This window comes from Microtus ochrogaster, linkage group LG8 (assembly GCF_000317375.1).
Source record: "Microtus ochrogaster isolate Prairie Vole_2 linkage group LG8, MicOch1.0, whole genome shotgun sequence".
Lineage (NCBI taxonomy): Eukaryota > Metazoa > Chordata > Mammalia > Rodentia > Cricetidae > Microtus > Microtus ochrogaster.
The window spans coordinates 24,170,068-24,195,253 of NC_022033.1; the positions used below are offsets into that span (position 1 = coordinate 24,170,068).

The following is a 25,186-nucleotide window of genomic DNA, read 5'->3' on the forward strand; positions in this document are numbered from 1 at the left end:
TGACACAAAGGTATAAGCAAGGTCCTAGGGTCCCAGAGATACTATAAAGGTTAAAAAAAACAAACATTGCATATGCAATTATTTTAACTATTACCACCTTTAAGAAAAAAAATGGGGGCTGGAGAGTTGGCTCAGTGGTTAAGAGCACTGCCTGCTCTTCCAAAGGTCCTGAGTTCAATTCCCAGCAACCACATGGTGTCCTCTTCTGGCCTGCAGACATACACACAGACAGAATATTGTATACAAAATAAATAAATAAATAAATAAATAAATAAATAAATAAATAAATAAATTTTGTGATATTTTATAAAATTACACAATGGAAGAACTAAAAAAATAAAGTTCCCAGTTTCTCCATGGACTGTATTAATAGTTTAAAGCTTATTTTGATAATAAAGGATCTTCAATGAAAAAAACCTTATTAAAGGTACCAACTCGTAAACTATTAGAGATAGTTAAGACACACAAGCTACTTGGTCAGACACCGTTTCCCCACAACAAGGGGTTGGTACAAGGGCCTGGGTGCTGTCTGGGCCAGCAGATCTTTTCTCTTTTTCATCTCAGCCTATCTTCTTGTAAGTCTCCGGCCCAGGCCCAACTTCTCTTTCAATCAGAAGGAGCCTCTTCCATCTAGGAGACCTGAAAACAAGGCATTTTGGTAAGATTACCAAGTGTTCAGTTGTCCATCACCCTGGGACCAATCACGTCTTCCCCATGGAAGGGAACATCACCTGTGTGTCCCTCTTCCATCCAATGTGTTAAGGCTTGAGTGGCATCTCCTGCCCCAAGGACCATGCAGGCAAAGCTGGACTCAGGTTCCATCCCTTGGTGAGTGTAGTCCTAAGAGTCTCTTTGGTACCCAGCATAGGGTCAGACAGGCAGCAAAGGCACCAGTCTTTGCTGACCTGGGGCCATAACGCGTCACCAGCATCAATGTCCTAACAGAGTGTCAGAAGGAAAACACCTTGGATCTTTGTGTGAGATAATGTTTAAAATAGTATCTTGGGGTGTACTAGAGTGTGGATCTAAGGAGGGGTATGAATCTGACCCCTTGAGTGTTTCTGACTTTTCCCAGAAGGTGAGAATGTGACAGGAGACTGTGGACCACCCAAATGAACACCCTCGCTGTCAGAAAGGGGGTCTCCATTGTTTTCCCATCAACAGATTCTCATCCATGACCATTCTTGGAACCAACTCCATCTGAGTTCAACCGTCACACATTCCAGTCTTCACCTTGCTTCCACTCAACACACAGCTGCTGGGCCTCACCTTGCACAAGACCGGATGCCCTGGGGCAATGTGCACACCATGGCATATGCTGGCTGCACATGGCTCCTGTGAAGCAGTAGAACAGGGTGGTGAGTCTTTGGGGTTGGGATGGAGACAGGCACAAGGTGAGTTAGAGGAATTTTGAGGCGTTTCCAGGAGGAAAATCACATGAAGTATGAAAACTACCTTGTTTGGAATGGAAGTCATCTCTAGTTCAAGCAAACTTCACTAGTGTCAACTGTGCACGAGGTACATTGGGGAAGCGTGTGTGTGCCTGTGTGTGTGTGTGTCCCTGTCTGTCCAGATACATAGTACAGAAGAATTCATCCATATGACTCAGGTTGCAAAGCAACAAGCACCAATAATAGTGCCGGGGTGAGTTGTGGAGGTTTCTGATCTTGGTGGGTGTAAGAAGCAAGCTGTCTAGTGAGCCAGGCTGGGGCTGAGAGCTGCGCCATAACCAATGGACCCACCTGCTCCCGTGCACTCTACCTTCCCTAGGAGCACAAGATGGACACTTCCTGTAATTTCATTCTTCTGTTTCTGCCTCCAAGCTGGTCAGCAATATTCATCTTGAACACATACAAACTGGTCATGACCTCTGGGGTCCTCGGCTTCCATGCCACTTCCTCTTCTAATGACTGACAGGTACCCCTGGAAGGGGGTGCTAAGGCTAAAGAAATGTGAGATTGAGAGAAATTGAGGCAGAAAACACAGGATAGATTCGGGGGACTGCCAGCTTACTCTGAAGGCAGCAAGTTTATTTCAGAGCCGGCTGATACAGAAAAGCAGAACAAAGCACAGCACAGCACAGCCGAAATCTAACCACAAGACCACTCTTGTCCTCGAGCAAGCAGCTCTTCTGTCTGGATGTGCCCTAAGGTTTGACATCAGCAGTATTCTTCCTAGTAGATAGTGTGTTCTTTTCTCACGGGCAAAATGCTCTTTCCCATGGGCTTAATCAGAACTTTCTCACAGCCCTCAGAGATGCTGGAGCAAGCAAGGCAGGCAAGCTTGAACTCAAATGACTTTTGAGCCAGAGTGAACGCCAGATGAAAACTGAGTCACTGTGAGCTGCCAACCTCAACACATCTACATTCAAAGTTTTCATTCCTCTCTTCAAAGCTGGATTGGTATCGAAAGTATGGTAGCCCCTCGCTGGCACTGTGCTCCTATAACAAAATGTTCTGTTTCCCAAGTTACCAATGTCTGTGGGACTGAGAGGAAGAGTTTGGCACAGCTTCCCACAAACAGAGAACAGAGCAGCACCAAGCCTGGAGCAGAGCTTTACTTTGATGGTTAAATAGTGTTTGTCAAGCAGAGATTTAGGCTGGGAGGCAGAATGGTTGTCATACCTTTAAGTCGGCTCTGGTGGGTTAAACCTTTCAGTACCTGCTGCCTGAGAGGCTGACAAAGAAAGATGGGATGTCCAAGGCTTTCCTAGTAGTGCGTGAGTTCAAGACCAGCTTGGTTGTTGAGTGACTTTTCCTGGGGAACCATGAACAGCAACAACAACAAAAGCCGTTTCACCCAATGCAGAACCCCAAAGCTAATTCTCTTAAATTGGTGAGACCTGGAAGAATGGATCCGGTAGTAGGACGAGCGTCTTGTACAATAGCCAACCTTCCTCAGAGCATCAGACAGTTCATACTCTGAGGGCTAACAAGAGTCACCCAAGTAAAGCGTACATCACAAGGACAAGCTGCCTGTGGAAGAAGCATGCTTTTCATAGAGGCATATAAACAAGTAACACTAGCCAGCCGCAGCGAGTAATCTAAAATGAACCCACTCCTGGCAACTACGCCTAGGAGGAACACGAAAACACATTCCAAGAACAAGTCTGTGTTTTTGAAGAAACTGAGGTCACAAGAATCTTGTCTTGTTTCTTGGAGTTTTCTCAAAAGCACTCAGAATTCTCACATGACAGCCAACCACTGAGCAAAGAAACATCTCCATCCCATGTATTGGCACAGGAGCCCATGTACGTACAATAACAACAAATATTTTTAAATGTGTAGCCCAGGCTGGCCTTGAACTCATGACCCTCCTGCCTCTGCCTCCTTCAACAAATCCTACTGGCGTGCACCACCACAACTGGCCTCAAAATTCTTTAAATTTAAAAGCACAGCTCTTATTCCAAATGGCACAGGAAACAATATATTCTGAGCTAAATATGAGCGACCATGTCCCAGGAACAATGTTTCAGATTGCCCATAATGATATGTTCCCCTATGGAAAAGGTCCATGTGGACTTCTGTGGTCATTTGACAGAAGAAAGTCAGAAATAAATGCAGTTAGCAAATATATTAATGGGGATCCAGAAAAGTGGGTTACAGCAAAGCAGGGAGGCATCTGCCTATAGAGCTCAGATGCTATCTGTGAACAGTCTTAAAGCTCATGCAGGCTAGTGGTCTGCTAAGTTAATACAGCCCACACTTTTGATATCTCAATCTTCATAAAGAGATGAGAGTTAGCTTCCCTTAGGCAGCAAGGCAGAGATCATAATGAGTCATGAGCTGGTGAAACCACATATGTGTGTCACCCCGCATCAGCTCACCCTGTGAGGCTGTTATGCCTATGTCACAGAACCCCCAAATAAGACCTCCATGAAGCCAGCATCCGATGAAAACAAGCTAGCTTGAACCGTAATCCTATAGGCCCCTGCAGTGGGTGGGGGGACAACAGCCCTGAGGCTTCAGGGAAAAAGGGTTTTAAAGGGGAAAACCCACAAAGCAGGGGATGGAGGGTGGAGGGGGTGGCACAAGTCTTGGCGTTTTGGAATTGGGTAAAAGTATACAACTTTTGAGCTCCTTGGTTGGGGTATAGAGGAATTTCAAAACAGCAGTTAATCAGGTACCTACAAGAACGTTTGAAGCAAGCAGATGCAAACAGATGTTGTTTGGGCACCCTGGTGGGGTCACTTTGACCAGGGCTGGCACAGTTTCTTGGGAATGTTTATGACTTTGCTGAGCTGCTTTGCTCCCTTAGTTAGGTCCTGTCTAAAATGGAGTTCTTTCTCAAAATGGAGTTTATTCTGCTCCTTCCAGGCATCCAAAACTGGGCAATCCCAATAAAGATGATCTCAGTTTCAATCAAGTTCCTACCCTAGATCCACAAAATATCACCTGGCAGGCAGCCCTGCAGGATTCCTTCCCTGAGACCACACCCCATTTTGGGAGTTCTCTCTTCTAGTTATCTGTGTTTTCTTGTTCATCTTGAGAGTGAAACAATGAACTGGGAAGCCACTGGCATGGGGGGGCTTTGGGGACCATTGTCCACCAAGCACCCTACCTCCCCAAATCAAGACTACCAAGAAACAAGGAAGGCTCCATGGCTCTCAAAAGAACCAAACCAAACCAAACAAACAAGAACAAAACAACAACAACAACAAACACATCAACTAGGATCTTAGGTCATATGCAGAAGTAGGTGGTGAGCAGATATTAAGGAAAATAGAAATGGCCCGCGATCATTTTGGCTGTCAACCTTCCATCTCTATCCTCAGTCTGTAGACTCTCAGCACAGGAAACTCCAGTCTATACCACAATGAAACCACCAGGCCAGAAGCAACAGCAGAGGGAGTGTTAAAGGAAGGCTGGGTGGGACTGGGTGAGGGAGGGCTGGAGGTGGAGCTGGAGAGGGAAGGAGCTTAGAATGAGCAGGAAATAGGGGAGAAACGGGATGGAATAGACTGAATGGCAGGGTGAGGTATACCTCCCAATTTCCAAGAAAGATACCTACAGTGCTAATACAGTGCTAATAGAAAACTGGACTTTGTTTATTAACAATTTTAGTAAGAGGGTTGGAAGCCAGGCGTGGTGGCACACACTTTAAATTTAGAATTCAGAATGTAAGTTGGGAGACTAGGTGGAGTGGTGCACACCTTTGCTTGTTTATTTGTATGTCTGTCTGTCTGTCTGTCTGTCTGTCTGTCTGTCTGTCTGTTTTGGTCCTTCAAGACTGGGCTCCAGATACTAGGTGTGGTGGTGCACATCGTCTATCTGTCTGTCTCTCTATCTCTCTGTCTGGTATCTATTATTCATTTTGGTCCCTTTTTTTTTTAGGTTTTTTAAGACAGGGTTTCTCTGTAGCTTTGGAGCCTGTCCTGGAACTAGCTCTTGTAGACCAGGCTGGCCTCAAACTCACAGAGATCCTCCTGCCTCTGCCTCCTGAGTGCTGGGATTAAAGGCGTGCGCCACCACCTCCTGGCTTCATTATGGTCCTTTGAGACAGGCCTCCCCTGTGTAACTGGGATTGAAGGACTGTGCCACAACTACCCAGCTTGGAGCAAACCTTTAATCACAGCAGCTTGGGAGGCAGAGGCAGGTATATCTCTGAGTTAAAGGCCAGTCTGGGCTACATATTAAATTCTAGGGGACAGTCATGACTAGAGAGAGAGAGGGAGAGAGAGAGAACCTGTCTCAAAAACAAAGAAACAAACAAAAAAAAAGTGGAGTCAGGCCGGATGGTGGTGGTGCACACCTTTGATCCCAGCATTTGGGAGGCAGAAACAAGTAGATCTCAGTGAGTTAGAGACCAGCCTGGTCAACAAAGCAAGAAAGACCCTATCTCAAAAGGGAACAGAATTTGAGCTGAGGAATTCCTCAAGGCCCCTTAGCAAGTAAAATCTGAAAATGGGCAAGAGTTAACAAAGTAAAGCAGAAAGGAAAAACACCCTAGGCATGGTAAAGCATAGAACTTAAGGACCTAAAAGGCAGAATATGTTTGCAACAAAACCCTTGGAACAGAGGTAAAGAGGAAGTGAGGAAGCACCAATGTCTACTTAGTCAATTTCAGGACCATCAAGGGTAAGGGGTCTGAAGCAGAAGAAGCTATGGTGGCTCACACCTTTAATCCCAGCACTCAGGAGGCAGAGGCAGCTGGAGAGATGGTTCAGAGGATAAGGCTCAGAGGTTAAGAGCACTGACTGTTCTTCCAGAACTCTTGGGTTCAATTCCCAGCAAGCCCATGATGGCTCCCATACCAGCTCTATAATGAGTTCTGGTGCCCTCTTCTGGCCAGCAGCATAAATTCAGATGTGGTACTGTATGTATATATAATAAATAAATCTTAAAAAAAAAAAAAAAAACTTAAAAAAAAGAGCTAGTTCCAGGACAGGCTCCAAAGCTACAGAGAAACCCTGTCTCAGAAAATAAACAAACAAAAAAATTGGAAGGACTGGCCTATTTCATACAAAAGTGGCAAGCCAGGAGACTTCTATTAAGGTAAGAGAGGAAACCAAGGAGAGGTTGTGAGCATTGGACTGTTAGGTTCAAAGAATAAAAGCAACAAGAAGACAAGGTACTTCGTTTTTCTCTGTTATATCCACAGCCCTTGGAAGAACATCAAGCCATAGACAGCACTAGGTAATGCTTCAGGAAGGAAATGAATGAACAAGTAAATAAGTTAACGAAATAAAAGGATGAGAGCATGCATAATTGCAGGATCTAACTTCTTCAAGAGTCCTACATCCCTCAGGCCTGTGGGAAAACCAGCCCCTCCTTACATCCACCAACCTCCTACCTTCGCCCTAGGGTGCGCTTCGCATAGCAGCCACCAGAGGGCGGAAAGCGGTTGAGTTTCCCATACGGAGGACTTTGCGTGAGGCACCGCGAGGGGCGGAGCCTACAGGCAGGAACCCAGCGGCCGGGCGGAGTAGAACGGAGGCCGGAACGCTGCAGTGGGATTGGGTCTGTTGCAGTGTCGGCCGGAGCGGTTTGGGAAGTGCACCGGGCGAAGATGGCGGCGGAGCGGCAGGACGCGCTGAGAGAGTTCGTGGCGGTGACGGGCGCTGAGGAGGACCGGGCCCGTTTCTTCCTGGAGTCAGCCGGCTGGGACCTGCAGGTAGCGCCGCGAAGCGGGCCGCAACGGGCGGGCGGGGGAATGCGGAGCGCGAAGTCCGCGCTCTGATGCCTACGCGGCCGAAGCGCACAGTCATCCCTGCGGGCCGGGGCCCTAGTCCAGGCCTCATGGTCCCTGGGCTCGCTCGCCACGCGTCGCCGGCTCGGCTTGGGAGTTGGGAACTCCGGCGGGCCCCGGCCTGCTTTGCAGGGCCTCGGTTATTGCGCGGACTCGCAGGGTCGGTGAGACTTTGGGCGCTGCCGCAGTCCGCGTGGAGGAGTCGCCTGGGGGCGTGGCTGCCGCGGACAGTGCCTGCTGGTGGCCGGGTGGGTTCGAGAGACGGGAGACCGGCGGCCAAATGGAGCCCCATTTAGGTGTGGTGGTCGTCCTGTCCCGCGTCGGCAGCCGTGAGGGAGGAACCCTACCCCGTAGTCGACCCACGCCCCCCTCCTGCCTAATTGCTGGGAGAAACTACCTGTGGGATTGTGGCGCAAATTGGAGCCTCCTCACTTTTCCTAGTTAATTTAGCTGTAGTTTGGGGACCTCTTGGGATTTAGGGCTTGTTCACTGACATGTGGTAAATGGCCACTAAGTGCTTGATTAATTTAGAAGAAAGGATAATCCTCACCAGGCAGCGAGTTTGTACTTCTGCTCCCTAGAGCAGTGCCCATCTCTCGTGCTCAGAAACATTCAGTATTTAGTGTTAGAAAGAACTGGTTGCATAAATGTCCTTGGCCAGCTACGTCTTAGGTAGGTGATGACTAATATTTCTTGACTCCCTGCTCCGAGCCTGATGCTGCTCAGCATTCCACAGTGTCTCATTTACGTGTCTCACATTTTGCAGCTGAGACTTTGGAGGATAAATAACTTGTTGAAGACCTCACTAACTACTAATTAAACAGGTAAAGACTAACCCTATTTTACGGATAAAGAATTGGACCCTCAAAGGGACAAAGAATGTGCTCAGTGTGTGAGCTGTGTGACTTGATGGTGTCTGCTGACTGCAGCATTGAAACTGCTTCCCAAGCAGTAGAGATAAAGTCTCTCTTTGATGGCATGGCAGAACAATCTTTGGAGGCAGAAGATCTCTAGTTCTAGGCCAGCCTGGTCTACATAGTGAGTTTCAGATTAGTCAGGAATAAATAGAAAGACCCTGTTTCAAAAAAATAAACCGAGAGAGCTCTCATGCTCTTACAGACACTCCTAAAACCTGAACAGAAACACAAACTGGACTAGCTTCTGCCCCAATAGACCATCTAAACCGAGGCTCTTTCCTGTGGGGAACTTGGCTCCCAGTGCCAGGATTTGAATGCAGGTTCTCTAAATGTCAGTTCAGATCAAGTCCTAAGATGGCACACACCTTCCCAGCAGACTGGTTCTCTTACATGAAGATACCTTCAGACTGGCTGTCCCATGACAGCTTGTTTCCTCCTATATGGTTTGTCACCTTATGGGTCAGATCTGCCTCCTTCATCTGTGTGGGACCTTATTGCTCTGTCTTGTCTCTTTATGTAGAGAATATGTTGTAAATAAACGCCTGCTCATTGAGCTGGTGGCAGTCACCAATGGCCAAAGGACTCGTGTAAAGAAAGCTAAGATGACGGTGCATTAATCTTAATGATTATCTCCTGTAGTGTTACAGGGTTGGTGGGATGACATCCCTATTTCACACAATAGGAAATTGGGCTTCACAAAGAAAGGAAATACAGCATCTGTCCCTCTACTGCATCACATCTATGAAAACATAAGAGGGAGAGCCCAAGCATATGCGTGGGGTTGAACTTGACCCCACTTCTTACCTCCAGAAATTCTCTCATTTCTCAGTTCTATACCAGCTATAAATGAGATGATGATAATAATACTAACTATGGAGTTCTTTTACACATATATAGTATGCAGACAAACTGACACACAAGTAATAAATAGATGGTGGTCTTACTTTGTTTTCCATGCTAATCTTATTTGTTATCTTCTTCCCCTTTAGTGGGTAGATTTTTTTTCAGGCAATATGGATTGTCTATTGCTTTTCTTTGGTTCCAGGTCTGGGACATCTTTTCTAAGAGTAAACTATGTCTTTGTGTTTTTGTTCCATTGTCAGATATGTGTCAGGTGAAAGACTAGAAGGTCCCAAGGTACTCTCTCTGTTTCAGATTGCACTAGCAAGCTTTTATGAGGACGGAGGGGATGAAGACATTGTGACCATTTCACAGGCTACCCCAAGTTCAGTGTCCAGAGGCACAGCACCCAGGTAAGGACCAACTTCAGTTGCTACCTGAGTGTTTACAGAAGAGGGACTTTCTGACTTGACAGAGGGTTCAGGGCTGGATGTGTGAAGGGGTTTGAGGATCTACATATGAGAACGGAGGGGTTCAAGGGTCTACTTAAGTGTTTTTTGTTTTTAATGTTTGTGAGTATTCTGCCTACATGTATACCTGTGCACTGTGGAGGCCAGAAGAGGCCATTGGGTTCCCTGGAGCTGGAGTTAATGGATGGTTGTGGGCTACCATGTGGTTACTGGAACTTGAACTGGGGTCATCTAGTGTTGGAAAAGGAAGGCTGCTGTTCATTCCTTGCTGCTCAGCACCAAAATAATCACACAGAAACTGTATTAATTAAATAACTGCTTGGCCTTTTAGCTCCGGCTTCTTATTGGCTAACTCTTACATATTAATTTAACCCGTTTCTATTAATTTGTGAATCGCCATGTGGCAGTGGCTTACAGACAAAAGTTCCAGCATCTGTCTCCTGCAGGGCTACATGGCTTCTCTCTGACTCCACCTCCTTTCTCCCAGCATTCAGCTTAGTTTTCCCTGCCTAGCTCTGTTCCCCTATAAGTCTGCTATAGGCCCAAAGCAGTTTCTTTATTTATCAGTGGTAATCACAGCATACAGAGGGAAATCCCACATCAATCTAGGAGAGCATTCAGTACTCCTAACCACCAGGCCTTTTCTCTACCTTCTGCTTAAGTCTTTAAAGACTTTGTGTTTATAACTGTCTCATTCCTTTGTGGCTGCTGCAATATTGACAAGGTTAGATAACACCCTATTAAGATGATTGTGGAGAAAAACCTGTGTGACCCACCTTTGCTGAAATTGATTAGGGAAGACAAACTTAGCATTTTGTGTTGCATCACCTGTCCTAGACCTCTCACTCCAGTGGCCAATCACAGTTATGATCTACACAGGAGGAGGACATTGGTCAGATGCAGTGGGGATTCTTCTCACAGAAGTGTCTGAACTCCCAGAACTCCAGTGCTTTTAGTCTAATTGTACTTTCTCTAACTGCAGAATGCAGAAAGAATGTCTCTGCCATGAAGTGGTGAATTCTGTCTTGGTAGGCCTCTGAGCTTTAAAGTACATTTCTTGCCGGGCGGTGGTGGCGCACGCCTTTAATCCCAGCACTTGGGAGGCAGAGGCAGGCGGATCTCTGTGAGTTCGAGACCAGCCTGGTCTACAGAGCTAGTTCCAGGACAGGCTCCAAAACCACGGAGAAACCCTGTCTCGAAAAAACAAAACAAAAACAAAAAAAAAATAAAATAAAATAAAATAAAGTACATTTCTTCCCTTTGAGAAACACTAACACCAAATCTCATTGGTCCTTCAGACCTTTCCTGCCTTTGGTTTCCATGGAAGAGAGGTCATAGGAAAGGGCTAGGCTGTGAGGCGCTGATAAAACATCATAATGTTAATGCAGCATGAGTATTGTAAGGATCCAGGCTACAGGCAAAGGTTGATCCAACCCCACTTTTGGGCTCTTGATGTGTCAGAAGTACCGTGAAGAAGTTGAAATGGAGCCTCTAATGCCAGTTATTTGCTCCTCCTTTCTTCTCCTGCAGTCCAAAAGTCTTAGCGTAGCAAGGGCTTATTAGAGTAGGGCCCAAAGAGACTGACTGCCAGGTTCAGAGCCCCAGCACAGAGGCTTGTGACTTTGAACTGGTTATTTATCTCAGCCCCTCAGTTTTCATCACTGTCAAATGGAAATGCTAATAGTGTCTGCCTCTTGGCAGAGTCAGTGAATTACTACTTACATAACAAGCCAGGCATGGTGGCACATACCTTTAATCCTAGCATTTGGGAGGCGGATCTCTGTGAGTTCAAGACTACCTTGGTCTGTGTAGTGAGTTCCAGGACAGCCACAACTATGTAAAGAGACTTTGACACAAAAACAAAACAAAACCCCCAAAAAGCCAGACATGGTGGCACACTCCTTTAATCCCAACACTTGAGGCAGAAACCCTGTCTCAAAAAGCAAAAACAAAAACCCAGCAACTTTATGTAGCGCATATTATATTGAGCATAATATATTGCCTGCTATTACTGACACTGTGCTCTACCTCATTCCAAAACAGGCAGACACAAGCTTGTGGAAAAGTATATATGTGTGTGCTTTAAAAGTAAAACAACCAAGGAACTACAGTGTAACTTAGCATTAAGCCTGAGAATGAAAGACTGGACAGGCCCATTGACTTTACCTTACTGTTTTGCTTAAGGCCTAAACTTGATAGTGGGCTTCAGTGACGCAATGAAAAGGAAGGAAATGGGATGTGGTTTGTTTATGTCATTGACTTTGTTTAGGAGGAAAATGCTGATGGAATTTTCTCAGGAGAAACTAAACTGTGATAGCACCCCAAAGGAATTTGATGTATGGGGGTTGGGGGAGTTCTGCTCTCCAACCTTTGACCTAGCTGTTACAGGACACTTAGCCTGCTGCTGACTTATCCCTGTTCACCTGTGAGATACCTTTTATGTTGTATCTGATGCCAAGCAAGAACAATCAGTCACTGTGCTCCTCCTTTGACTCTAGAATGGGGCATTTAGTGTGGAACCCCGGTGGACTCTAGGAGTCTGTAGAAAGGGGCAGAAGAAAGTCTTTAGATCGAAATCACTGTTTACAGGGTTAACCTGGCAAGGCAGTCTAATAGATTCTCAAGGCACAAGGTGTTTTGCATAACTGTTACTATGGGAGGAAATCTAAGCTTACTATAAATTACTGAGCACTTAGTAAGTACCAGTCCCTGAGTTAAGCCTTTATACATTATTTTTTTAGCTGTCAACCACTTTGTGAGGTGAAATTACTACTGCTGTCCCCCTGTAGAGATGAGGGCACACAAGAGCTGGGCCCAGATCACACAAGCCAATCAAACGAAGATGAAAGATCAAAGCTGTTCTGCTTCCTGAATCTCAGCTCTGAGCCACAGAGTGCTACTTCTCATGGATGCTCAGAAGTCCTCCAGAGTTTTCCCTGGTTCTTCCTTCCTCATTTTAACCTTTTCCTTTCTTAAATCCTTTGTTCCAACCAAACTAAGTTCTTTGATGACCCATCCCTGTCATATGCATGGTTCTGTCCTTGTTGATGTCTCTTCTCTAAATAGGGATGCTGGCTCCCTTGTGTCAGTCTCAGTGCACTGCCAACCTCATGTTTGCCTCCATCCTTGTTTCTCTGCTGAGCAGCATACACAGCCCTGTTCCTCAGAACTCTGATTGCAACTCTCACCCGCTCACTCTGGCTACACCCGTGTATTAAGTCGCATCTGTCCATGTTGTCTGGAACCCTTGTTCTGACAACTGAAGTTTTACACCTGGAAATTTTATTTTTGAAAATTTTCTAATAAAATTAGGAGTAAGAGAGGGAGGGAGTATTTTACTCACCATCTGTCTGGTGGTGCCAGATAGCCTCACCCGTGTTCTCGCCCGCCATTCTCAAGTCAGGATGGAGAGTCACAGCTGCTGCCCCATCGTACTTACGCCAGGTCCATCTAAATCCAAAGCTCTCACTTGCTGCCTTCCTGCCCAGCACTTCCCACCCCTGTCACTGAATCTCACAGAATACAACAGACAGTTTATTTTTTTTGTTTGTTTGTGTTTTTTTTTTTTTTGGTTTTTCGAGACAGGGTTTCTCTGTGGCTTTGGAGCCTGTCCTGGAACTAGCTCTGTAGACCAGGCTGGTCTCGAACTCACAGAGATCCGCCTGCCTCTGCCTCCCAAGTGCTGGGATTAAAGGCGTGCGCCACCATCGCCCGGCGACAGTTTATTTTTTAATCCCTCTTTGATCTAACAGAATCTGTACTTGTTAAAGTTTCAGGGCCTGTATTATCCCCTTTCCTAAGACTACACTGTGTAATAGGCTACTACTAGCTTCTTCTAGCTATTTAAATTAATTAATTAGAGGTAAGTAAAGCAAGTGTTCAGTTACTTATTTGTACTTAACTGCATTTTATCTTTTCAGACTTGTAGCCCATGCTGGCTACATATAAAGTATATCCTCCTGCCTCAGCCTCCTAAATACTGAGATAGGTGTATACCACCATGCTTGGACCTAACCACATTTCAGATGCTGAATGGCCATAATCCTGTGTCTTCCTAGTTGGACATACAGATAGAACATTTCCATAGTCACAGAAAGAAGCTACCACAGAACTAAGATGCCCAGCTTTAAAACAGAGAGTATACTAAGGGCCTTGGACTTTTGTACTACTTGAGAGTACCAGGGACCCTGGAAGGTAATTTAGTGCCTCCAAATAAAGATCACTGAATAGAGGATTCTGATGTTGATAATATCCCCAGCACATTTGTGCCATAAGGTGATTCTCCAGAACTTTACCCCAGAGCAATTATGCTCAAACCTGAGGTCCCTTCCCATCCTCAGCAGGGACTGTGCAGGGCACCACTTCCAGAGTTCTGAGTCTGGAGAAGATTTAAGGTTGGGTTGAGGATTCACAGATTTACTTCAGGAGCCCTTGGCACTTCTCATCTAAGTACTACATTTGAGAATTGCTTCAGAAAAGTAGTTCCTAAGTACAGCATAACATGCAGAGCTCTACCTGTACCAGCACCCCAGCAGTACCCAGAAAGCCCAAGAGGGTAGTGCTGGCATTATGTCCATTGACATATGAGAAAGTGAAGGCTTAGAGAATTTAAGTAACATGTCCAATATTCCAAAGTGGGAGAATTAGGATGGGAACCGTCTGTAGTAATGCCAAAATATGTCAGATGCTGGATTTGGTAATAGGTTTAGGAGAAAGGGAAAAATCCATATGGAGAGTATGTTGTTTGCTCAAGCAGGTATATCTGTGTGTATGAATGTGTTTAACAACAAAGGAGTGGCGTGTTTTCCAGTGGATTCTCAGTCCTAACCCATCATTCATTTAAAGAGACCTGGGAAAGTGACTGGGATTGCCTCTCCAGGTATTAATGTCGTCATCATCACTGGGATCCTTTGGACTATGTCGTATGCCCCTTAAGGAATGCCTGGGAGGTTTCTCAACTACCTCAAGCAGGAACTGTATTTGCTCTGGGTTTTATGTTTTTGTTTCTAGCTGGTCAAACTTCAGCGTTTCTCTTGTCCACTGATTGCTTCCTTGAAACAAATCTTAGACATAGCATTAACTTCCTTTCAAGTAAACAGCTGTTCCTCTCTGTCTGGCGTCATGAATCTGAATTACCTCTTTCCCTTTCTACATTCTAGGAAAGTTGCTTTTCCCAAGGAATAATGGAATTTTTTTTCATCTTTATAAATGAAATGCATATCTTATGATTCTTAAACCTTTGTTCACTGAGGATAGATTCAAACAAGGAAGAAATTGGCAATTGAAAACAGTGTTAGCAGAGCTAACCCCTCGCAGCCTTCGGACTCTGTTTTATCCCCCTGAATATTACTAATAATACTGTTCTTGCCCAGGTGAGGTGCCTGGGAGACTGAGGCATGATGATCTAAACAACAGAAACTTTCTTTTTTTTACTTATCCTGCAGTGGAAACAGGCAGAGAGCTTCTCTCCAGTGTTGCCTGCTACCCACACATTCATTCTCCACGACTCCTTGACCTCTCTGTAGTATGTTACTCTCTGCTTCTGCGCTCACATGTGTTTCCATAATGCTGGTCCAGTTCTTCTTTCCCACCATTTCCACCATCCTTTTTCCATGTGTCTTTTTTTCTGGAAAGCCTTCTTGGTGTTCTGTCTCCCCAACACTGGACAAGAGGCTTTGTGTTTATAAGGTCGTATGTACGGTCACAGCTGCCGTTGTGCTGTGTGACAGTGGATAGTTGCTTGATTTATCTGTGCCAATAGCCTGTAAAAACTATGTCTAATCATCTTTATAAATTCAACATTTAGTTAGTGCCTGGCATGTTAAAAATTAAATGATAGAACTATTTAATAGTAAAATTATTTTTTTCAATTTTATGTGTATGAGTGTATTGCGTATGTGTGTGTATGTGCACCATGTACATACCTGGTGCCTGCAGAGGTCAGAAGAGGGTGTTGGGAATCCTAAGAACTGGAGTTACAGATGGTGGTGTGAGCCACCGTCTGTGTGCTGGGAACTAAACCTGGGTCCTCTACAAGAGCATCAAGTGCTCTTAACCACTGAGCCATCTTTCTAGCTCTCAATAGTAAGATTTAAAATACCTCACCCCCCCATCCCCAGAACAGCTTAAATTGGATTCCGCTTTACCTCACGGTAGTACTTGCTAAGTTATTCTCAGTCCTGTGTGACCTTAACAGACAATTGTGACCTTAACAACAAATCTTTTGTTACCTGAATTTAGGTCAGTCTTCCGTCTGTGTTGTCCTTACACCACAACATCTAATCCTACTGTCCAATTCCCCAACTGACCATAGGTGTTGCCTTTCTTTAACTATTCCTAAAGTAATTTTGCTCCTTTCTGTCTCCAGTGATAATAGGGTGACATCCTTCAGAGACCTTATTCATGACCAAGATGAGGAAGAGGAGGAAGAAGAGGGACAGAGGTAAGGTTTTGAAAAGGAGCACAGTTTATAGGAAGTATACAGTGGTGCATAAATCTCCTAGGATAAGGCGTGGGACACATGTTCACTATTGCCAACCATCACTGCTGTGTGTAGGGGATGTAATATCCTAAAAACACTCTGTTCCGTGTAGTTTAGAAGTAACCTCTATCTCATTGCTGCACCTCCTTAGTCATGTGCTGGGCTTTGGTTTGTTTGTTTGTTTGTTTGTTTGTTTATTTCTAATTGTTACAATCAGGTATTTGTCAAAGAATATTGTGGAAAGGAAAACAGAAGCTCAAAGAATGGATAAGTTACTCCATAGTATCATAATACAGAAAATACCAAGTATCTACTTGTGATATATTTCTATCCATATAAATAAATCACACAATATGTAGTAAAAGAGGGTTATAAGTATGTATCGTCCCAACACAGTCATGTTTTCACTTTTAGAATGTTATAATGGAATTATTGTTTCATTAGGGAAAATAGGAGACAGAATGAAGAGTAGAGCATTTATAGTTTGATAATTATCTTTAATATTTTGGTATGCTCCCATGCAGTTCTTGTTTGAGTATAAGTAGACTTTGTGTTTTACATGGGTTTTGTTTTCTTGGGTTGTATTGCTCAAGGTCTAATAGACACTTGTCTGCTGACACTGAAATTTCTGTGTTTTCCAGAACTTTGCTAGCCCATGTGTCCAGTGGTTATAGTCTTCTATACTGCTGTAAATATCTGTGCTTTGAGCCTTTTGTATAGTCATCTTTAACCACTCTTGAGTTTGTTTGTTTTGTTTTGTTTTTTACAGTAATTCCTCCAACAGAAATACCAGGGCAAGAACATAAATACCTTTAAGGCTGTTGATCATAGGCTCTCAGTACTTAATCCAAGACTTAAAGATTCCTTAACTGAGATCTTTCAGTTCAGGTAGAACTGTGTTTACCTGGATTGAACAAGAATAAACTGGTTGTAGCCTCATTTTTCAAGTGTTTATTCTTCATGGGTCTGCTTTGGTCTGCCAAGCATTCCTCAGAGAGTAGAGGATAACCATTGTGGAGTGGTGCTTCACTCTGCCTCAGAACTTTGCTTTTAAATACACTGGAGACTCCGGGATGTTATTAATTTCAAGGTTTTATGCCCCTCAAATAGAAGGCACTGACTATCATCACCTATCTGACTGCCTAGTTCCCAAATACCACCTCTACCTTTTCCAGCCTGGGGTCACATCTGTCATTTTGACCTTCCATTAATTCACATCCGTGTAGCTTCTCTGGGCCCTGGACACTCACACATGAAACAACATTCCCTGCCAGAGCCTAAGCTGTTTCCCATTCTAGAGTAATTTTGAGGAATTAGAAGACCAAGATTAATTTTTACAAATTCCACTGGCCCCTTTTAGAGACATACAGCTGAATTAGTTTAAGAATGATAAGGACAGGTGGTGGTGGCGCACGCTTTTAATCCCAGCACTTGGGAGGCAGAGGCAGGCAGATCACTGTGAGTTAGATTGAGGCCAACCTGATCTACAAAGCAAGTTCCAGAACAGGCAGGGCTACACAGAAAAAAACCAAAAAAAAAGAAAAAAAGATGAAGAATCAGCTACATGACAACTCATGCTTAGATCCAGATTAGTCAAAAAGTACTTAACTTAATCTCAAGCTGGTCTTGAACCACTAGAATACTTGATGTAGGTATCTGGAAGCTTATTTTTGAGATTGGAGCTCCCCTGGGTTTTCGCTTGTCTCCTGAGGCTCCCAGTATACGTCATAAACTTGGCAGGTGAAACGAACGAGTCTTGGGGAAGTTGTTGGTGTGGTGTCAGTCTGCCTCACATGTGTGCATTGCTCTGCTTGTTCTTTTGCATACATCTGCTGATTTGAACCTCACGACCCTGACTTAAGGAGCAGGTAGGTAGGGCATGGAATCCTTATCTCATTTCAAAGCAAGAAAATGGCTTATTACTTAGGTCACACAGTTGTCAAGCCAGGACTGGATCCTAGCTGCTTGTACTAACTTAACTACATCACTACTATTAATCCAGAGCTCTTAGAGTTAGATGCTTCTGACTTGGACCATAGCTGCTGCCTTCTGGAAAGGGGCCTCCAGATGAATGATCCCTGCTGAAACTCTCCTGTGCTGACGTGTCGTTGTGCATGCCTGGAATGTTCTTTCCCCATCTCTTCACCTGATAATGTCATCCTCAAAAGGATCCAGGAAATACCTAGGCAGCCTTGGCTGTCATCCCTATTTCCCCCTCCCCCATTGTGTTAGAGACCCTTACTGACTTCATCGCTGCTCACATTGCATCATACCTGTCTGCATCCTTACATAATGTTCATTGCTAGCCAATAAGGCCCTTAAAGACAAGAGGCATTGTACCCTTTGCTTTAGTGGGCCCATAACCTGGTGCGTCTTCTGTTCATTTTCTGGTATGTTTGCATTTTCTACATAGGTTTTATGCTGGGGGCTCAGAGAGAAGTGGACAGCAGATTGTTGGCCCTCCCCGGAAGAAAAGTCCCAACGAGCTGGTGGATGATCTATTTAAGGGTGCCAAAGAGCATGGGGCTGTAGCTGTGGAGCGAGTGACCAAGAGCCCTGGAGAGACCAGTAAACCAAGAGTGAGCATAAGCATTCTTGTGCCCGAAGGAATTGAGTGCCACAGTGGTGAATGAGACCTGCTTCCCTCCAGCAGTGACTAGTTTTTTTTTTCCTCACTTAGCTACTTATTCTTTTTTTTCTCTCTCTCTCTTTCTCAGAAATGAGAAATAGATAGTTATTTATTTAGGGGTAAACTCACAAATCAGAATCCTCTGCTTGACCATTTGAATCCCACAATCCAAATGAGCAGCCAGTGGAAAGGAGGAAGGAAGAAAGGGACAGAGGCAGGTTCTACAGCAGCATATATAGTATGAGAGGCCACGCCCCAGTAGGCGGGTAATCACAAGCTGCAGGTCCTCATACAGCACCACAGTTTCTTCTTCATTGTTATTTTCTGCTCACACCAAGCCAGCAGGTTTGCAAGTGTGTGGAGATTGTCCCATCTCTGCCTCCCATCTCTCAAGTGGGATGACAGAGAGCACTATGGCACCTTGCTTTGTGTGGTTCTGGGAGTTCAAACTCAGGTCTTCCATAAGAAGTGCACTGAGCCATTTCTCCCACCTCTTCCTGGATTTCAATAGGAATTAGGATTTGGAGTTGTGGGATTCTCTGCTGGAGAGCTGTCCTGTGCTTTGTAAGATGTTTAGAACACCCTGGCTTGTACCCGCTAGATGGCAATAACACTGCCCTCCCCCACTCAGAGTTGTGACAACTGAAAAAATGATTCTACATATATGAAAAAAGCCTCGAGCTTGTAGGAATATCAATTTAGATAAAAGGCCAGAAAATCTTGCCTACAGTTATAGGCGTAACCCTTTAGCTTGCACTCACTTGCTAATATATCTGCTTCTTTGTTGTTATGGCTTTTTTTTCTTTTCTTCTTAGCTACTTATTCTCTTATGTCAAAGACTAATGTTACCTGTGTTTTATATCAGATCTTAGAAACACACCTATCCAATTTGACCAACTTAATGTTTTCCTTTATTTCACTGTAATTAAATTCACTGCCAGTTTATGTAAAAATTTTTGTCCTTAGGAAAATCAAAAAGTCATTGGTGTTATGATATACCAAAATTCCTGCATAGTCATTGTTACTGAGAGGTTAGTGGTGGCTGGTCTCTTTAGCTGGAAATTCCAGCTTTCATTTCTTATCAATGGCCAGAAGTTAACAAGCTTGATCAGAGTCTTACCCCTCTGCCTCATCCCAGTGTGTCCTTGTACTTGAGTAACTCCACCACCAATCGTTTATGAACTTGTCCTTTACAGCCGTTTGCAGGAGGGGGCTACCGCCTTGGAGCAGCACCAGAGGAAGAGTCTGCATACGTGGCAGGAGAAAGGAGGCGACATTCGGGCCAAGATGTAAGTGTCTGTATTCCTTAGTAGCTACATGTGAGCTGTTCATTGGGCCCATTTTTAGTAGGGATTGGTCACAAGTGTATGAACAGGCAACCTCTGAAAGAGGCACCTGCAGAAACAGTGTTCTTGCTGTGGTCTAGACAGGGACTTACCATAAAAATGAAACAGTTTTCCCTTGGTGGGCAGAGGCCTAGGGCCAAGGGTAGGGAAGAGGATGGACATAGGAAGGTTTCTGAACACTCTGGATCACAGGCAGAGGGGCAGTGTGTGGGTGCCTCTGGTCATTGGGGCATGTTTGAAAAAAATGCCAGAGAAGGCCTGAAATATAGATGGGCTTTGTTCTGTTTCATTTTGTTTGAGTTATATTTTACATGTACATTCACATACATACTCCATCTGATGATACTATATAATTTTGAGTTTTTGAAATTTTTTAAACATTATGCTACAAAATACGTTGGTGTAGCTTTGTGTCCGTTCATTTTTTAATTTAAATAATTTAACTATTATTCCAAAATAAAGTCAAGCAGGAAGAGAATAAAACTTTTATAGACTTGTGACCAAAGTCACCAGTGCACTGGTTGTCAGCCTTCCAGACCCTTTTTCTGTAAGTGTGATTGATAGGGCGTTGTTGATAAATTGTACATTTCTTTTTTCTTGATAGTTATTTTTACTTTTTACTTATGTGGTGGGGGCAGGGGATAGGTACGTTGAGTACAGAGGCCAGAAGAGGGTGTTTGATCTTCAGAAGCTGAATTTGTGAGCTACCTGGCATGGAACTGGGAACCAAACTTAGGTCCTCTGCAAGAGCACTGCATGCTCTTGACCACTGAGCCATCTCTCCAACCCCAGGTATCATTTTTTAATAACTGCAAAATAGGTCAGGAGTAGATGTGGCACTGGAGTTGAATGTAGCCCAAGCTATACATGAAGCGTATTGCCAGCCGTGCAGTTAGGGAGCCCAGGTGTGTTTGAGTTATCCACTGCACAGTCCCCATGCAAGCCAAGTCTCCTTAAAACGGTGCCCATTTTAATCTGTGTCATTACATGTTCCTCATTTAGGTTGGTGCTTACACACTTGGTTGTTGGTGCTCCTTTTCATTCATTCATTCATTCATTCTGTCTGTTGCTGTTTTTATAGTAATGTGGTGAAATAGGAAAGCCCAGTCATTTGCAGGTTCAAAGTGCATTTTCTAGGTTTCTGCCAATGTAACTAACTTCTCATCTCTTCTTGTCACAGGTTCATGTAGTGCTAAAGCTCTGGAAAACTGGATTTAGCCTTGACAATGGTGAACTCAGAAGTTACCAAGACCCATCCAATGCCCAGTTTCTAGAGTCTATCCGTAGAGGGTAAGTAGAAAAGTCCACGTTAGTCTCACTTTAGTGAATGAGATGTCAGGTGGGAAAGAAGAAACAGCATTTATTTGAAAAGTAAAATTATTGAAGCAGATTTTTCACAGTTGATGTAAAGGTTACTTTAAAAACTTTTGTCCATTTTTTTTGCCTTTGCTCTGAGGTAGAGCTAAGTGGACTGTGCTGTGATTGAGCAGGTGGGGAAAGTCAAGGCAGGCAGGTAGTCACTTCCATAGCCAGACCCTGGTGACTACCATGATGTCTCCCTCAGGCTGTTGGCTGTGAGGTGCTGTGGCAGCTGTTGGGGTGGGGTCCCAGTTCCTCTCCTCATGAAAGCCCCGAGGGATGTAGAAGGTAGACAGAGCTGGAGAGACAAAGAGGAGAGAGAAGGTCTTAAGAAAGCAAAGGGACTGAAAGTTTGTTCTTACTTGGTGCACTGTTCTATTTTGCTTTCTGTTGCTATGGGTAAACATAACTAAAGGCAACTTAAGGGAGAAAGGGGTTTGTTTCAGCTTACACCCTCAGGTAATAAGCTACTTATTAGTCTGCTCACTGACTCCTGCTTGGCTATTTTTCTTATATAGCCAGATTCAACTGCCTAGAGATGGTGTGGTCCTCACTGGGCTGGGCCCTTACACATCACTTGCCAGTGAAGACCATCTCTCAGAGAGAGACATGTGTGGCCACAGGCCAAGCTGGGCAAAGCAGTTCTTCATTTGAGGTTTCCTCTTCCCACATGACTCTAGGTGGTATCAAGTTGACAATAAAAACTTAACCAGGACATCCCCGTTGCTAGTATATCCATCCTGCTCTCAGTGAACCTCAGCATTGCCTTTTCCCTCAGGGAGGTGCCTGCAGAGCTTCGGAGGTTAGCTCACGGTGGGCAGGTGAACTTGGATATGGAGGACCATCGGGACGAGGACTTTGTGAAGCCCAAGGGAGCTTTCAAAGCCTTCACTGGAGAGGGCCAGAAACTGGGCAGGTGAGAAGCGGTGTCTCGGGGACTAGGCTGTCAGTTCCACCAGCCAATCCTGTGTGCTCACTGTGAAGACTCCTCGTTGCTTACAGAGTAGTTGAGTTTGTTTCAGGAGAGGAAGAGAAAGGAGAGTGTGGGTTGTGGAGTTTACAGACCCAAGTTAAGGCTCTATCCTATTTCACTTTATAGTTGTGTGGTCCTTAGATTGCATAGCCTCAGTTTCCACAGCTATAAATTAGGATTGATAAGAGTCCTTATTCCACAGGATTATTGTTGGGAGGAATAAAGGAGCCGATACATGTAGAACTGCCTGGCATGAGCAGTAAGTGTAGTATATAAAACTGCTGCTTTGACGCAGAGTCGGAGTGTTGGGGAAACTGTGATCTCCTGGTTGCTAAGTCTAGAATGAGCATGCTGGGGTTAAGGAACTTCTAATTTACTTATCCAGCATGGCCTCCCAGGAGTATTTCTCAGGATGCACAGAAGCCCTTGGACATTATTTCCCTTGGAAAGGCTGCTATTCCATGTCCTGGCAGCTCTTAGGAGTTTTTTTGGTACTGCCTAACACTAACATCGAGAAATATCCAATTAGTATCAGAAAAAATATGCCATTCTTCTCTTAGATACTTGTATAATGTGTTTACACACACTCATGGATGCTCCTTAGTTCATTGGAGACATGCTCTTTAGAAAAGACTCTGAAACCTTTTCACTTCCTATCTTTTACTTCTTGACCATGAGATGCAAGCAGCTTGCTCTGCCATTTGCCATTCCTGCTCTGGAAACAGACTCTCTAAAACTGAGGTGCATAAAGTCTTTGTGAGTTCATTACCTCAAGTACTGTTACAGTGACGAGAGACTGACTAGTACATATGCTCTTTATCCCTACTTTTCTTCCCTACCCCAAACCCTCCCACTCACTTACCCATAGCCACCTTGCCATTTTCATGTCATTTGTGTCCTATTGCCCTCTCTACTCTTCCTCAACACCTTTACCCCCTCTCATGTTCTCCTTTTAAGTTTCATGACCTGTACTTAACCTCACCCCGACAGAAAATTATGTTTGAAATAAAAATACAGAAATGATACATAATGATAGCCGTACTTCCCTGGTTAGGCTAAAGTAGGGATATACATTAAGGGAATGTCCATACATACCATTTTCCTTCTACTTCTGGCCTAATGCTTTTGGCCTAATCAGTGGAGTGTGGTTGCATGTATTTTTACTCTTTAATTTCTAATGCTTGTATGATTTGCTGTCCTGTAATTTAACATTTAGGAGATTGCAGTGCAAGTCTCTGTAAGTACATCTTCATTTTTAACTTGTATATGAAGACTAAACTTCAAAAAAAAGACAAAAAGTTTTATGTAGCCAAGTTACGTGGGAGTTCATTTTCTGAGATTGAGTCAGGTGCAGGTGGACAGCTTTAGTTGTTTCTCCCATGAAATTGTATAGTAAATGGGTCATTTTTCTCAGTTTGAAGGCACTGAAAAAAATTTTGAGTTGTGCTGAATATTTGTGGGTTTTTTGATAATTTATTTTTATTTTATGTGCATTGGTGTTTTGCCTGAATGTATGTCTGTGTGAGAGTATCAGATCTTGAAGTAATAGACAGTTGTTAGCTATCATGTGGATGCTGGGAATTGAACCCGGGTCCTCTATCTCCTGCCCTAATTGTGGAGGGTTTAGGCTTTCCATCCATTCATTTGAGCTGTTTACCTCACAGTTTAGTAAAGACTGCACATATTTCAGCGTTAGTTGTGAACACCAAGAGTGCCTAGCGCTGTGGCTGGAGATGAGTCTAAGGAGTCTTGCCACTCCCTTCAACAGTGATGAGTCTGAGGGACAGGACTGAGTCTCAGGTTGTGGTTGTCAGAGGAAGTACTTAGTACCAGTCCATCCAGTGAGAAGGTGATAGGCAGTTGAAGGACTTGGCTCTTAATTAGAAAAGCTGGTTAGAGAGGTCACCACTTACCTTCTCTGCCCTGTCTGCGTAAGTGAACAGCTGTCCTGGGAGGATCAGGCAGCAGGCCTATCCAGTGAGGGGAGGTTCATAGCTGCTCTACTAGTACATGGTGTGGGTGGAGCTAACATTCTCGGAGCATGTCGCTCTCCTTAAAGAATCATGTGAGGCTCGGGGTTAGAGTGTCTGCTTTTCTCTCATCTTTACTGGAAAAGCTCATGACTAGACCATAGTGTCTCTTAAGTGATTTTGGTCCAGGATTCTGGTGACCTTGAATAATAGTAGCATGCAGTGTTTGGTGCATGCTGTATTAAGCATTTTCATACTTAGTGACTTTAACCATCCTTTGGTGCCTAGTCTACATAAAAGAACCATTGCTTGCTGGGTGGTGGTGGCTCACATCTTTAATCCCAGCACTCGGGAGGCAGAGGCAGGTGGATCTCTATGAGTTTGAGGTCAGCCTGGTCTACAAGAGCTAGTTCCAAGACAGAGAAACCCTGTCTCGAAAAACAAAGAACCATTGCTTGGAGAGTCAGGCCTTCCCTAGAGCCACAGTGCTGGCCAGTGCCAGACTGGGCTCCTTCTAGTGTCTGTTCTTACGGGGGATACTGTAGAGTCCTAGATAGTTTTGTACAGGAACGTAGGTGTTTGTACCACTAGGATATGCCAAGTGCAATATGTCCTTCGAGCTACTTTCTCAGTGTTCTAGGAAATCTTACTTAAATCTTTTTTGTTTTATTGTTTATAACATGAACGGGCCAGGCCTGCTTGTTTGTTGTTGTTTTTGTCCCGCCCAGTACCCCACAACTGTTTAGTCCCAAAGAAAATCACACAAAGATCTCTATAAATTATAAGCTGATTGGCCCATTTGCTCTAGCCTCTCACTGGCTAACTCTCACATCTTGATTAACCCATTTTTCTGATCTATGTTAGCCATGTGGCTCAGTACCTTTTTTCAGTGGGGCAGATCACATCCTGGCTGCTTCGGTGGTCTGGGCAGGAGTGGGAAGAATCAACTTCCTCCTTCCCAGAATTCTCCTGCTCTCATTACATCATTTCTTCTTTCTGTCTGGTTTTCCCAC

At 44.4% G+C, this 25,186-nt stretch overlaps 1 protein-coding gene across 2 annotated transcripts in view; it reads left to right on the top strand.

The window, feature by feature from the left end:
* Window positions 1-6,947: 6,947 nt before the first annotated feature.
* The window catches only part of Nsfl1c (NSFL1 cofactor), a 23,712-nt gene continuing 5,473 nt past the window's right edge, over window positions 6,948-25,186 (top strand). The window contains exons 1-8 of one of the 2 annotated variants that reach the window (XM_005363163.3): window positions 6,948-7,113; window positions 9,261-9,358; window positions 15,783-15,857; window positions 17,759-17,764; window positions 18,310-18,475; window positions 19,722-19,814; window positions 21,052-21,161; window positions 22,009-22,146. In XM_005363163.3, coding sequence (XP_005363220.1) covers window positions 7,009-7,113; window positions 9,261-9,358; window positions 15,783-15,857; window positions 17,759-17,764; window positions 18,310-18,475; window positions 19,722-19,814; window positions 21,052-21,161; window positions 22,009-22,146 — 791 coding nt within the window. In that variant the 5' untranslated portion in view covers window positions 6,948-7,008. The remainder of the gene's footprint in view (window positions 7,114-9,260; window positions 9,359-15,782; window positions 15,858-17,758; window positions 17,765-18,309; window positions 18,476-19,721; window positions 19,815-21,051; window positions 21,162-22,008; window positions 22,147-25,186) is intronic. The other variant, XM_005363164.3, reaches the window with a different exon arrangement.